Source organism: Rosa chinensis, chromosome 5 (assembly GCF_002994745.2).
Source record: "Rosa chinensis cultivar Old Blush chromosome 5, RchiOBHm-V2, whole genome shotgun sequence".
Taxonomy (NCBI): Eukaryota; Viridiplantae; Streptophyta; class Magnoliopsida; order Rosales; family Rosaceae; genus Rosa; species Rosa chinensis.
In genome coordinates this window covers 25,656,511-25,671,404 of record NC_037092.1, presented here as the reverse complement: position 1 = coordinate 25,671,404, position 14,894 = coordinate 25,656,511, and the positions used below count along the sequence as shown (strand labels likewise).

The 14,894-nt window shown below is 36.4% G+C and overlaps 3 protein-coding genes across 3 annotated transcripts; 1 reads left to right on the top strand and 2 right to left on the bottom strand.

Annotated features, from left to right (window-relative positions):
- Positions 1–1,140: 1,140 nt before the first annotated feature.
- LOC112165042 (protein SAWADEE HOMEODOMAIN HOMOLOG 2) lies at positions 1,141–6,752 on the top strand. The gene is made up of 9 exons (XM_024301427.2): positions 1,141–1,502; positions 2,735–2,820; positions 2,906–2,951; positions 3,086–3,251; positions 4,778–4,853; positions 5,000–5,051; positions 5,303–5,446; positions 5,593–5,712; positions 6,144–6,752. The coding sequence occupies exons 1-9, from the start codon at positions 1,449–1,451 to the stop codon at positions 6,543–6,545; spliced, it is 1,146 nt and encodes a 381-aa protein (XP_024157195.1). The 5' UTR covers positions 1,141–1,448; the 3' UTR covers positions 6,546–6,752.
- Positions 6,753–7,056: 304 nt separating this feature from the next.
- LOC112165043 (transcription elongation factor 1 homolog) lies at positions 7,057–9,442 on the bottom strand. Its single transcript, XM_024301428.2, has 5 exons — positions 9,296–9,442; positions 8,571–8,697; positions 8,213–8,283; positions 7,510–7,531; positions 7,057–7,405 (listed from the first exon to the last, which is right to left on the bottom strand). The coding sequence occupies exons 2-5, from the start codon at positions 8,681–8,683 to the stop codon at positions 7,345–7,347; spliced, it is 267 nt and encodes an 88-aa protein (XP_024157196.1). The 5' UTR covers positions 8,684–8,697; positions 9,296–9,442; the 3' UTR covers positions 7,057–7,344.
- A 755-nt stretch (positions 9,443–10,197) lies between these two features.
- On the bottom strand, positions 10,198–14,172 carry LOC112201913 (RNA exonuclease 4). Its single transcript, XM_024342835.2, has 8 exons — positions 13,942–14,172; positions 13,737–13,809; positions 12,866–12,947; positions 12,547–12,655; positions 11,449–11,537; positions 11,311–11,375; positions 11,139–11,220; positions 10,198–10,589 (listed from the first exon to the last, which is right to left on the bottom strand). The coding sequence occupies exons 1-8, from the start codon at positions 14,069–14,071 to the stop codon at positions 10,422–10,424; spliced, it is 798 nt and encodes a 265-aa protein (XP_024198603.1). The 5' UTR covers positions 14,072–14,172; the 3' UTR covers positions 10,198–10,421.
- Between the last annotated feature and the right edge of the window lie 722 nt (positions 14,173–14,894).

The following is a 14,894-nucleotide window of genomic DNA, read 5'->3' as shown; positions in this document are numbered from 1 at the left end:
GTATCTTACTAGCTAGGATTTTTTCCCCATTAGCACGATTTATGTTTTAGGAGCTTAGGTTCCAGTGGGTGTAATTTATTGTCAATGAATATGTTCACTCATTCCCCCTAACAAATATATATATCGCTCAAATATAAAAGAACTCTTTTAATTCTGATGTATGATTGTTTATTAATTCTGATGTATGAGTAATTTAAAGTTATAAATTCCTAAGGGACTTTTGGTAGTGAACATGCCTTCTTGAGGAGTTTTTTTTTTTTTTTCAACTCTTGATTTGTTGATTAATGAACTCGTTATTTTAATTATGGGCTTTGATTTTGTTTGTATTATGAAGAGAGCTAGTTCATTTTAGATAAGTAAACGTGTCAACAATGAAATTATCGATATTATCCGAAACTCTTTGAATATAGCCTCGAGCAAATGAATCCATTCAATCCAATACCTAGTCTTCCCCATCAATGAATCACTTTGACCACCAGAGGTGCTTTTGAATCACATATCATAATACCAACATGACTTGGGTGTTTTTTACTTTTTCTAAGGTTTGATTTTTGAGACCTTGAACCACCTAGGGAAAGGACTTTTCTAAAAGTCTCATGACCTCTTCATTGACGATGATTTTGGACAAAATTCTAAAGTCAACACGTGATTTATGAAATTACGAACTTATGATAGATATAACAAAAAAAATTTAACTTTCCAAACTTTTGCAATTCGGTCATTTCAAACAACAACTAGGATAATGATAAAAAGTAATTGAGGTGGGCTTAGAGAAAAGCCATTCCTTGAACAAAAGCACCAACACATTGATTTTTTGTACAACCTCAACAACTATAACGAAATATTTCTCTTGAACTACCCTTCAGCACAACACAAGTGTGACTCGAAAACTTTTCCGCCACATATTCTAAATATTTCGTGACATGCACGTGAAGTTCTATCTACAAAGATTGCCAAAGTAAGAAGTGTCATTTTTAAGTTATTTTTGTAAGATAATTAGAAGAAAAAAATTAAAGGAAAAAAAAAAAAAAAACTGATAAACGGGGTGATGGGTGACATGACCAGTATCAGTTTTTCCGAGGTTAGACGACAAAATAAGCTAAAAAGTTATATCGAGGGTCGCCCCAGATTGTGCGTTTTTTTTTTTTTCTTTCGTTCAAAAACAGAAAACCCTTTTCGGTCCAGATTAGGAATTACAGAAATCTCTATCCTTTCTCCTCTCTAATTCCATTTATGAGATTATTTTTTGTCTTATTTTGGATGGATTCTCTTGTTGTTCTAGATTTCTGATTTAAATTGTCTGTTTCTGCCTCTCACTCACGTCCCTTTCCCAACAAAAACGTTACTTTTCCCAAAACCAAAACCCACTCTCTCCTTCTCCTTCTTCTTCTTCTTCGTCTCTCTCACGTTCTAATTTCACAGAGAGGAAAGCAGAGCAGGGAGCTATCATGGGTAGGCCTCCAAGTAACGGAGGCCCTTCATTCCGCTTCAATCAGACTGAGGTGGTTTTCTCTTTCTTTCTTTTTTTTTTTTTGGCTTTGGTTAATTTTGAGTTGAGTTGTTAATGGCTAGAGTTGCATGCTAAATTTTGAATTGGAGTTGAATTTGGCGAACATGGTTGTTGTAAATTTTTGATTTTTGAGTAGTGAATTGTAGATTTCGGAATTGAGGGTTGTGATTTTGAACTGGGTGAGTTGGATTGTGGGTTTTGTTGGGTTTTTGAGGTGTTCTGTGGTTTGTGGTTCAGATTGTACCTGGTATGATTTTGGTTCTTGGTTTGGAAAAGTTTTGCCCTTTCGGAATTGCTTTGAATTTTTGTAATTTGATAGAGCTTACTGGGGTTAGCCTAGAGTTTGAAACTCCCCCCCCCCCTTCAGATATATGTTTGAATATGAATGGTATCGATGGTTTTGTGTGGTTGCTCTGTTAATGGATTCATTCCATGCCTGCTCTCTTTTTCAGGAATGCTTGTTAGATATTTTCCAAAACTCTTGAAAATGGAATTGGCAATTTCCGAGACCATGCCTCTTTCCGCATGTTTATTATTGCTTAAACTGAAACCAAATAATGATGACTATAAGCATGGCTTGGTTAGTGATCCTGTTGTAGGGTTCAGGATTTAACAATTTAAAGAGCGTCTTTAAGATGAAACTTTTTTTTATTGTTGATCTCTTTCATTTCGGAAACATGACTGTGTAGCTGTCCTTTTCTGTTTCTTTTCCCTTTTGTTTCTTTTCCCTTTTGTAGTTGATGAAATATATGTGCATGCTTTCTGTTTGTCGTAATCTAACTGTTGGACGACTTCGTTAATTCTCGTAACCGTTGGACTTTGCTAATGCTATCTGCATGTTAGGATCATAAAGTCGTTGCCTTTGTCGTTTCTAGTTTGGTTGTAAAACCATAAATAGTTGTGAGTTATTCTCCCCGCTTCTTATTATTTCAATTGAATTAAATCTAGATCCTTTTCAATATTTTGCATACGATCCTCCTCGCATGAATGATTCCTTTGTAACATTCTGCATCTTGTAATATTGCACTATCAATAACATATGGACAATGGTGGTGAAAAAACTATACTTTCATACTAAGTATCTATACGTTTGTAACATATTTTGTATCAACGCATGAACCATCCTTCAGGGGATCATAGAATAATGACTTCAAATTTTCTGTAAAGTATTTGCTACTTTTAAGATCTGTCATGACCCATATACCACATTGCCACATTTTTTAGGTTGCTGAGATGGAAACTATTCTGCATCAACACAATAATACAATGCCAGCACGGGAACTTCTAGTGGCCCTTGCAGAGAAGTTCAGGTTTGCCCAAGTTCTAGAAACTCCTGAATTTGAATAAATTATGTTCTTATGCATTAAATAACTGAGATGCTTATCTTTGGTCCAGTGAAACAGCAGAGCGAAAAGGCAAATTTCAAGTGCAAATGAAGCAAGTATGATAATTGCATTGTTTATTTTCCTTATGGAATATCATTTAGTTCTGTTTCTGTGTTATCATCATTATATAGGCTTAGAATTTATTTGAAAACTCATTCGAATCTGTTTGTTATGTATTATCTTTTCATAGGTTTGGAATTGGTTCCAAAATAGGCGATATGCTATTAGAGCAAAATCAAGTAAGGTTCTTGGGAAGTTAAATGTGTCACCTATGATGCCTCGGGTGGATTCAACTCCAGTGAGAACTGTTCCTCAAGGCCCCCAACCTATAGCTGCTCCTATACATGCTCCTTCAGGTAGAACAGAACCTGCTCTAATATTATTTTTGCATGCTTCCTTTCTTTCTCATTTTCATTTGTTTGGGGCTCACTTATGTGACCATCTTGTTTTAACTTATGTTTGGTAACCTATTTCGAAGTTGTCTACTTGAACTTGTTTTGTCAATCATCAATTGTCTAACCTTTCCCAGTACACTGGACTTCTTAGACTGCATAGTATTTAAGTTGAATGATCTAGCTACAATTAGTTTGTAGCCAAATAGCCATGTAGTGGGTTTATGTGTGTAATGTTCTGTAGTCCTTTAACTTGACTGGTACGTACTGCTGAGTGTTTTTACGTGCATGCATGAATTTCAAAACAGGGCCTTTTATTTGCAGTTACATACATGCATGACCATGAAGGGCCCTTGTCATGAAGGAGAAAAAGGCCGCTTTTTTAATTTTTATGGCTATCACATAAGAATTCATATGCATTAATAGCAGATTAATATATGCATGAAGACAGATTGAGATTTTCGATTCTAGAAATTTTTTGCCAAATTCATTGATCATTGGTATTAAAATTCCTCCCCCCCCCCCCATATAACTGGTATTTATTTCCTTCTATAAAAGAAAAAAAAATAGTAATTCTGCTGTATTCTTTCCATCTATAAAATGCATGGATTGTGTGTGTACCAGCCTTATAATAGTGGCAGACTGGCCAATCTGATATTGTGAGGGAAAACTTTTTCTCTTAGATAATGGTGTTCCTCACCACTAATTGTTAGACTTGACATTTGAGATGGCCTACATCATGTGTTATTGACTTCCCAAGTTCTGGGAAAATGAAGTTTTAACTAACTTTCAGTAAATATTACATTGTCGTTTCAAAGCCACTATAAAATACACAGTAGAGCATCAAGGATGCGATCAATTGTCTAAAATGTCTTGGTGCTGCACACAACTTGATTTACTATTAATTTATTCATCTGCTGTATATTGGTAACCATGGCTGAAGGTCACTGCTGAACAAAAATCCTTCACATTGTAGTTCACAAGCCATAAAAGAACTTGAGACCAAGATAATCCAAACAAGCAGAATAACGATTAATAACCTACTGGAGTTTCTGAACTGTTGTTTGTATTTGTGGAGATGCATGTGTTACATCTGTTTTAAATGGAAGGTATTATGGCATGTGACTTGTCTAAAGTACATGATTCAACTTGGAGAAAGTTTATGTCAAAAGTTATAGTATTGGCGGTGTATTAAAGTTGAAGAAAATTGCGTATGACATCAGTGACCAAGTTTATATCAACTGGTCAGTATATACATCATTTAAACAAGAGACAAGCTTACAGTGCTTATTGTCCAATTATTACTTGGTCAGTTGAGAAGTAATGCAGAGACTTGATTCTCTTTTTCAAAGATCAGTTACAGTTTTTAACAGTCATTAAGAAAGAAACTGAATGAATGTGTTGATTGGTGTTATTGTCCAAAGTCCATTCTGTTAAGTATGTTTTTATTATGATTGGATTTTTGAGAACTTAGTTTTATTTGTAACCAGTTCCAAGCTCAGCAAGGGGTGCTTCTGAAAATCCTATCTTGGAGTTTGAAGCTAAATCTGGAAGGGATGCTGCATGGTTAGTAATCTTTTATGAAGTCTTGTTGCATACTTTCTCGTGTTTCTCTAAAAAAATTTGTTGTTATTTAATTATTCTTTTCCTGTAGAAGTGATTCATTCTCATGCTATTAATACTCATGGGTGAATTATTATTTTTGTTCTCAGGTATGATGTTGCTAACTTTTTATCTCATAGACATTTGGAGAGTGGTGATCCGGTAATTCTCTAATTCAGTTTCTGCATATATAGCATTAAGTTTTTACTAATTATTGATTCTAGGCCTTGCTATTGTTTCTTCAAATGGTGCTTTGACTATTTTTGTAATTGTCTCCTCAAAGTTCTGCTTCAACTTAATTGAACTACGGCTTAAATCCCTAGTAGCCCAGCTATAATTTTTATTGTACTGAGACAAAGTTGGAGGATATAAATTTAAAAAAAAAAAAAAAAAAAAATTGTTGGATATTTCAGGACGTACTGGTTCGGTTTGCTGGATTCGGACCAGAGGAGGATGAGTGGGTTAATGTTCGGAAGCATGTCAGGCAGCGGTCTCTTCCATGTGAATCATCGGAGTGTGTTGCAGTTCTCCCTGGAGACCTCATACTTTGTTTTCAGGTGGCATTCATTTCTTTTTTTCCTCTGTTCTTGAAAGAACCGGTTTGTATAAAGTAGTATAGAGAAGCTAATGCCAACCAATTTTGGAATTTCTGTGGAATTATTTTTTAAAATTTTTTATTATTATTATTATTATTATTTTTCAGGAAGGTAAAGAGCAGGCTTTGTATTTTGATGCCAATGTCCTTGATGCTCAAAGACGAAGACATGATGTAAGAGGTTGTCGTTGTAGGTTTTTAGTGCGCTATGTTCACGATCAGTCCGAGGTATAAACTTCTTTTTGCAGTTTCTGTGTCTCCCTTTTAAATTTATCTCTTAGTGGGATATAATTTTGCATTATGTTTTTTGAAATTTATTCATCTTAGAGTGTTATAGACATAAATCCAACCACTATGTGAATATGATGCAGCATGCTAAAGTAATGATCTCCCTGAAAAGTCTCATCAGAAAGAAAATCATGTCCTTTGGACATCTTTATCTGGGAGAACATTAGCTTATGTTTATAATTGTTATGATTTTTGAAGATGTATTCCTTGTTTACCATACATTTCTAAGATGGGGCATTCTGCACTCTCTCTTTTTTCATATTGCATGCAATGTAGGGGACATGTTTACCTTAAATACTTTTTTCACATTACCGTATTGATTTACTTAATGATTTATCTGACTTTGTCTGTTCTTATGTTCATGTTGCCAGGAAATTGTTCCACTGAGGAAGGTTTGCCGTCGGCCTGAAACGGATTACAGGTTGCATCAACTTCATGCTGAAAACAACACAACAGCAGCGGAGCAGAAAAGTATGGATCATTTTAAGGTGCCTGCTACTTCTGCTGAAATGATACAAAAGCAGCAGAATGCAGATGCCGCGTTTGCGTCCCCAGTTTTTCATGCTAATGCTTCTTTTGCTCCCCAAGCTTCAACTCCGGAACTTAGAAAACCCGAAATGAGCATTGTTCTTAGTGCAGGAAATACTTGTGGTCCATCAGGTAGTGCTGGAGTCACTAGTGGTAGTGCTACAAGTTGTGCTGTACTCACAAGCTGCACTGCTACAGTCCTCCCTCATGGCGGTTCCGTTGGGAACATACCTGGAGGGAATTAGTAGGCTGCTTTGACGAATTTGTCATTCGGTTGTACTGTGTTGTTAGTGTCCTCTTATTGTGTAGGATGATTAGTATGCCGGGTTCGACCTCTTCACAGCACTGGGTTTTCATCAGTGTGAGAATTGAGTATGAGCTTTCCCTTGTATACTAATTCAGAATATGACTATTCAAAGAAAGTGTTGGAGTTTTCAATTTTACCTGTTGAACTAAAATTGTTAAGTTCAGAACTTCAAAATTTTATGTCTCTCTGCCGTTCACATCATGCTCACATTTTGAAAAAGAGAATTGGTTTTTTGAAGGACAATTATGCAGGATGGTTATGTTCGGAAATTGATCAGGGATCTAGCAAGGGTCAAACAAGTGAATGAGAAATGTTCTCATACCAGTTCCATCTCTAACCGGATATCTCTGCCCTCGTACCATAAGTGTCTCATTCATCAGTTTTTCCATTTAAGCAAGCAAGCAATATGATAAATTACTTGAACTGTTGAACCCATCTTATTCTTCTCATCACATCAACATTCAACCCGTTGTCTTAGCTGAGCGTTTATTTTACTAATTAGGCAAGATCTTTAAATTCAAACTAGGTTACACATACATATACATACCAAATTAATAATACAACATGGTGATTATACATGCCTACAAATGTAGGTTTAAATAGACACCGTTTACATTTTACAACCACCACATGAAGAAGATCTAGCCGGTCACTCTTTATTGACTCAAGGACACAGAACTTTCCAGCCCTCTCCTTCCCCTTACAACAAGACTGAACTTGAACCTCCCATCAGCTTCTTAAGCACCATCATCATCAACAGTGTTGACACGCTCGCATTCGTCTATCCATTCACTATATCTGCAATCATATAACGTATGGTCAGAAAGAGACCGCTAAAGAGAGGAACTAATCAAAACCAATTATCTTGCCACCAGAGACAGTTCAGGTAAATTTCTACTTACATGTCTATGGCTTCAGTCAAAGCTGCAAAAGCAAACAAACAAAAGATCAGAGGTTATCAACTGCCAACAAATATTGAAGTGGCCAACACTATAAGAAAGAAAGCAGAGAAGTAATAAAACAAGACAATCAATCAAAATTAGAGGTACATTTGCCACAATATGGGAGCTTCTATCCAGTTTTCCAATTAAAAAGTACATAATCATCTCGAAACTCTAATTTGGTTTCCCACAAAATTCCCTAAGATCATAAGTGGATTGATTGGAAGTGGGCTCTGCACATACATACACCCTTTTCAGTCCACATACCACAATCCACACCTTGTGATTATTACTAAAGGTTTCAGAAGATCTTTTCATGTTCGAAATTAGTTCTCTTAAACCTCCCTACATCCAAAAGTGTTAATTTTCAATTACTACATATCCCCCTCACTCACTACAAAACCACTGAAAAATCATACGTGCTTGCCTGCTTGGTGTTGTGGTTTATGACTAAGCACATCTAAACTTGATATTCCCTTAATAAAATAAACAAAGTGAATAAAACAATAAATGACTTCTAGCTATATAGGGATCCCACGGTTCCCACCACTGGATCACAAACTCATTGAGAAACAGCACTACCTCAGAAATTCTGTGCATTAACATGAACCCAAGCACTCTGTTTCAACATCACTTGCATTCCAAAATAATATGTCTAACATACCTGTGATGGTTGTGCTGAAACTCTCTTGACAGATGTTACATATAGCTTCACCAATCAAGTTCTTCATGTCACTGCAACCAAATTCAAAACAAAATGAGCGACGGGCGTAAGTGCAAGTAAGCTAAACCCAGCCAGATTCTACTTAGTAACATCAACCCTGTTGATTATAAAACTAAAAAGCGGAACCGAACATCTAGTATCATCATCAAAGATTCTCAACGACAAACACCACAATACCAAGCCGTATGCGACAAAACGTACATCTTTCAGTGGCACCCCCAGAACATATAGAGCTCAATGCTTTCCTAAAAAGATAAATACAAAATATATGGGAGCAATGGATAGAACGAAAACTTACATGCGGCACTCGACGCTGTCACCATGGTTGCAAAAGGGGCAAGTGAAAACAGTATCCAGCTTGTCCATTCTCTTCTTAGGCGCAGGCTTTGCCTTCGCCTTTCGCTTGCCCATTTTTCAACGAATTTCTGCCCAATTATCATTTTTACACCCATTAGTTCATGTTTTAAGCAGCCACCTAAACCATTAGTTCGTATGCTATACATAGATCACAGATGCTTTAATGCCTACCATTCTTGTCAAGAATATGCACAAATGCAAAATTACTTTCTAGTCAGTTTCTGCGTGGCTGTGCGTGTACAAATTTAAATTAATTCGAATTAAATGATATCGAAACACGATGCCGAATTTGGTATGCATCACAATTCAGCCGAATATTGCGGGCTAAATATTGCGGGCTATATTAATACATGTATGATTACCAAAACCATACAGAATTATAAGAGTAATTTTCAGTTTGTTAATTGATCTTTACATCGGAACCAGGTTACCGAAACTGTGAATTTCACCACATCTATAATAAGCAAAGAAGTATACAGAAGCTGGGGATGAGGAACCCTAGAAATTGATACAGTGAAAGAAAATGGAAATTGGAGCCGAAAAAGGGAAATCAAGAAAGCGAGGAAGAAGAAACCAAGACAAACAGGATAGAGTTAGAATGAAAGAAAGCCTAAGAGTAGGAACCCTAAAACTGGGGTTTGGAGAAGGGAAAAAGAAAAGGCGTACCTTCAGTGAGACAACGCGCGCTTCTGATTTGGCTTTGGGGGAAAATATGTAGTTGTGCTTGGGCAGAGAATGGGGGGTGGGGGTTCTTTATTTATAGGTGCATATGACTGGCGCGTTGGACCCCGCCAGTTGATTTTTTGGTTTTCTGGGGCTGAGTGTAAATATTTCTTTTTATGGGGGCCTTGGGGTGAGTTTTTTGCTCAATTAGTTTGACTTCGGGGGTCCTAACTGAAGCTGAAGACATAAACTTGTCCAGATATTTCTATTCAGGTTATTACAGAGGCAATTTATGAAATTAAGCCCTAAATAGGCGAGATTGGAGGCGCTGACCTTGTTGACCAGACGACCACCAAACAAGTATAGTAAGTCGTTGGTATTAGTCTTTTCCACATATATATTTTTTTTAATTTAATTTTTTTTTTTTTATGGAGGATCAAAAGATTTCACTCCTAACTCTAAAAACAAGGTATTAGTAGAAGCACCAAATTTGGTGTAATTGTGTTTGATCTCACTTTGCATGGCTTTTTGTTTATAGCAACCAAGATAAGGCCGGGCTATAAACAGTTTGTCTGATCGGCTTTGGCCTCCCATTACAAGCTTTACCTTGCTTTCAGTTTCGATTTATTTAACTTAGGCTGCCCAAGGAGTTTTCGTTTTATTTTTGTTCTGTTTCCTAAAAAAAAAAAAAAAACAAAGGTCAGCTAATAAGGTGTTACGTCACCTACGATTGAGGTGTTTGACGTTTGCAACGAACATGATACCATACCAATGAGACTACACCCCTTGGGAGAGGTATTCTTTGGTACCTTTTAAAGGTTTTAGATTAGGAAACTAACATTGTGTATGAAAGCAGGCATTTTGGATAACGAAACTCGACGGATCGATCATGAATGCACCACTGGTTAGAGGGACAAAATTTTGTATTGGTACACACCAGCAGTCACCTTACAATTCTCTGTCTTGTTTGATACAAAGATTTGTCCTAACAGTTCAACGGACAACAGACAAAATACATGGAGAAAAAGAAGAAACATTTTGAGCAATTAAAAGAATAACAATAAACTAGGACATTGTGTAGTACTGTCTGGTAATGGGAATTGAGCTTCATATCTATGACCACTTTCTGTTAATGCTCGGCATGATCAGTTTTCACATCATCCCCCTCCTTCCGCTTCTTTTTCCCCTTGCCGCGTTTCTTCTGCTTCTCTTTAAGCCTAAGTTGAAGTTTAACGTTCTTTTCCCATACTTGTCTGTTTTTCTGATAAAGCAGCATCGCAGCACGGGCATCTTCTACCTGAAACAACTTTAGGGGTTAGACAAGGTATCTACATGTCATTTCGAAGTTTTAATGAAATTGTTCATGACAAGCTGACATGATATATAAGATGCAAACAACATGCCATTTCATCACATCAGAAGTTGATTATTGTATACACTTGAACAGATGAAAAGTGAAGGCATAAACTACAACCAACATGAAACTAAAACAGGAGTTTATAATGAACATAATCAAGAGGCTTGACAGCCATATATATATACTTCTTCAAGGATCATGAATTTTACAAATTTTGCTTGGACCACTAACAGCTGCTCCTGGAACTAATACCAGGCACATCATTTTACAGGCAAAATAAGTTTCATTTGTATTGAAAATCTCACTCTACTCGAAATTCTGATAAGCCTATCACATTCCAGTGTCTGGAGTTTATGAAATCACCATCCTAACCCCTCAATGCTAAATGTCACAGATGTTGTCTATAACAATAAAATAAAATTTCTGGAAAAAAAACCATAACAACATGAATAATAATCAAAAGTAATCATTGAAGAATCAGATACTAACAGGGCAGTGCTCCCCATTTTGGATTTCAACACCAAGAAACTCAGCTGCAAGATGCCGGAGCGCCCTTACAGATCCTTCGTCCCTGATCCATCAACGGCAAATACCATGAGGACATGCAGAGAGATCTCAACAAACTATTAGTTGTTAAATAGTTATTAAAGACAACAAGTACCTCTTAAAGGGTTGATATACTGAAGTATCTCTCAAGTCTTCCTTGGGGTGACTCAGAAGTAACACCTGTTTCAGTCAAAATTGTCAAAATAAATATTCACATCTATACATGACACAACTGTACTAAATCAACAGATACCTTCAGATCATTGCGTAATGCATGACCCACAAGAATTCGTCCTTTAATCAGCTCTGCCACTCTTTTCTGAACTATCCGAAAATCCTTTGCTGCAAGTACAAAGATTTGAGCATTCTATCACCATAGAGTATCCACAAATATTTTTCTTGGAATTCTAGTTATAAATTGTATCCGTCACTAAATAATCTGTACTACAATATTTTAGCTAAATTTCTGACTAACTAGTCCAGCAACAAGGACATTTCAAAGTATTATTTTGTATTACTACCTGAATTGCACATTCAATAGCATAGATCAGAATAGAGAGGATGAAGGGAAAGCTTATATAAAACACTATGTAAAGAAAGAGTAGATATTTACAATAAGGCCAGTACGATAAGATATACTGAGTGGTTTTATGTAGTACCAGTAGGAAGTTTAAACAAAAGCGGAATTAGGATTTGCAAGATGAGAGTAGAGGTAAGAAAGAAGAAAGACAGCAGAGAACAACATGGTCATAAATCAACCCTGCCTCTCAAAATACAGTTATTAAGTAAGACACCTGAACTATTACAAATACCCAAAATACCCTTATTAAGTTACCCAACAACATAACAGTGATAATTGAGTATTACAAGACTTCTAAAAGAAGCTATGGAGTCTAAAACACTGGTGAGAGATTGATAATATTAGGATGACAAAGTGATAAGTACGAGGAAAATAGTGGAGAGATCTGAGGTTGGCCCTTAGATGAACAAATTAATTTTATGACTTAAAGTAGAACAAGTGAGAAATAAAAATGATTTTCAAATAAAATTAGTGATTAAAAAGCATAAACAAAAACAGTTGACCCAAAAGAAAAACTAATGTTACTGAAGTTGTATTAGTCATTCAGTCTGCCCATACAATATCAGACTGTGAAAGCAGTCTTATTTATTGACCAGTAGAAACCAATATGGAGGAACAGTCTATAACCAGTTAAGAATTGATGACAAGAACATAGTACAGCTCGGTCCAACATTTTTCTTCATTTTAAAAAATTTCATAAACATGTCTGTAAAGCAGATCCCCTACATTCAGAGTATTCAAAACAACAGCAGAAAAATAGATAAAGCCAACCTTTTCGCAAGTCCCAGGAACGAATGCCACTTATTTGAGTTCGGAAATCAACAACACGTTCTACTGGGCGAACAAACTCGTCATATATAACGTTCCCCCATTTATTTATCTGCCATAAAACTGTACCATCAGCAATCAGTAATCCTAACAAGTTAAAGGACCAAGTATAAGAATCTAACAGAATGGAATGTATTAAATACGGAAATAACAGATGCAAAATTGTTTGGGAAAAAAAAAAACCAGCCTTAGAGATCCAATCTCTTAAAAGTACAAGATGACAGAAGGGTATGAGATGAAGGAGAAGGAATGAAGGATATACCAGTGTAACTCGTCCAAGGGCACTTTTATTTCCTAGACCGACACCGACCATTTCACAATCCATGGCTATTTCATCTGTCACACTGTCAAATGGTTTATACGTTAAGAGGTCTCAAAGCAGCTAACAGGTTCAACTTATGGAGCATAATATTTTACAGATCCAAATGAAAAGATCTTGATTTTAGACAGAAACACATTCCATATTAATGCTTCAGTTACTTGATGATGAAATCTAAAACAATGTGTCTGTTTAAGATTTAAACGAGAAATAGAAACAAAAACATTAAAATGTCCCTCGTAAAGTAGAAAATGAAAGATATGGGGACTTTCTGCCTTTAAACCCAATAGAGATACAGATAATAAGCAATCTACGAGCACAAACATCCTTTAACAAATTGCTTAAAAGACTTGCATTTAAACAGCTTAATTGTATGACCACACAGCTCTGCGAGATTATTTAGGGTCAGAACTCAGAATTATAGCCTTTGAGCTTTTGTTGAAACTTGACGAATATGAAGTTGTATGAAATCAAAAGAGGCGAGTAGTAAGACAAACTCTAAGGATCAAACATATTCCTGCTGGCTAAGCATTACACTTCAAAATGGGTGCTACAATTGCATTAGTGAAACCTAAGTACAAATTCATGTAAACTAGTTCATCGAGACGAACATTAACAAACTGAAACAATTAATCTTTTTCCCCTAGTTTGGTGTCCAAACAAGAAAATTTCACCTCTACTAAACTAATATGCCCAATTGCTTCAAATTCACAGCCAAACAAAAATCCAAATGACCCAAGAAAAAAAAAAAAATTTGTCCTGCATTTTCTCAGCAAGCAAAAAGCATGGAATAACATATATCTGAAAGAATCACCTGCAATCATCATTAACAGGTTCTAGAACATTCAAAAGAGACGGAGAATCATCCACTCTCTCTTTCCGTTTCCCTGTAAACAAAACCCAAAAAAGGCGTCTGCTTTATACTCTTTCAAATCAACAAAAACAAAAGGTTCTAAATTTAAACTGATTCAATTGCTAAGCAAGCGAGGCAGCGACTGAAGATGACAAAGAAGTCTTACCTAAGATGGTTTTTGGGGTTTTAGAGTCAGAGTTGTTGAAGGGTCTGGAAGGCTTTGGCTGGCTCTTGAGCGCTTCTTGGAATTGAGCCCAGTTGGGGTTTAGTTGAAACTGCGTAGCTTTCTTTTTCATCTTCTTCTTCTTCTTGTTTCTGGTGGGAGCTCAGAAGCGAGAAAAGAGAGTATTCACTGTGGCAGAGGGCACGTCTGGAACGACGGCCAGGTTTACATAAAAACGACGACGTCCCCCAGTTTATTGTTTTGTTTATTTGTTTTAGCTAATACACGTGGCAGGAGTCCATTGGAATGAGAACAAACTTTTATATATATATATATATATATATATATATATAACTTTGCAAAACTTAATTATTGATGTTTTTTGCCTATCTCTCTCGAAACTAAATCCATGATTGATTTACTCTTTAAAAGTTAAATCAATCAAAAAAAAAAAAAAAAAAGTCAATTTTTGCTCTATTAGGGTTTCTTCTCTAGTCGACAAACTGATCGAGTCCTGCGAAGCGATGGTGGAGGAGCGAGCGGTGGCTACTCTTTCATTATCGGAGGAAGCCATTGTGAGCCTGATTGGGAGTGGTGATGCAATTCGAGACCCTTTCTTCTACCTGTATGGCCGGCTCTTGACCAAGAAACTAGTGGTGGTCCCGTCCCTCTCGGCGACGATCTCCAGCAATCTAGTGCCTGAGGTTTGAAGGAGAGAGTTCTGATCCAGCAAGAAGAGGAGGGAATTCTTGTCTTCCAATTCAATGATCAGGAGGAGAAGAAATCAAGTCCTTAATGGCGAACATGGTACTATAGCAATTCCATGCTGCTGCTTACGGATTATGACAGTATTGGTGCCCTTGAAGAGACTTTGCTGCATTTCCTTAATTGAGGTGTGCTTGGTGATCAAAGAATTGCGCGTAGCCATGCGCAATGCTAAAGCCCTAACCCTACTC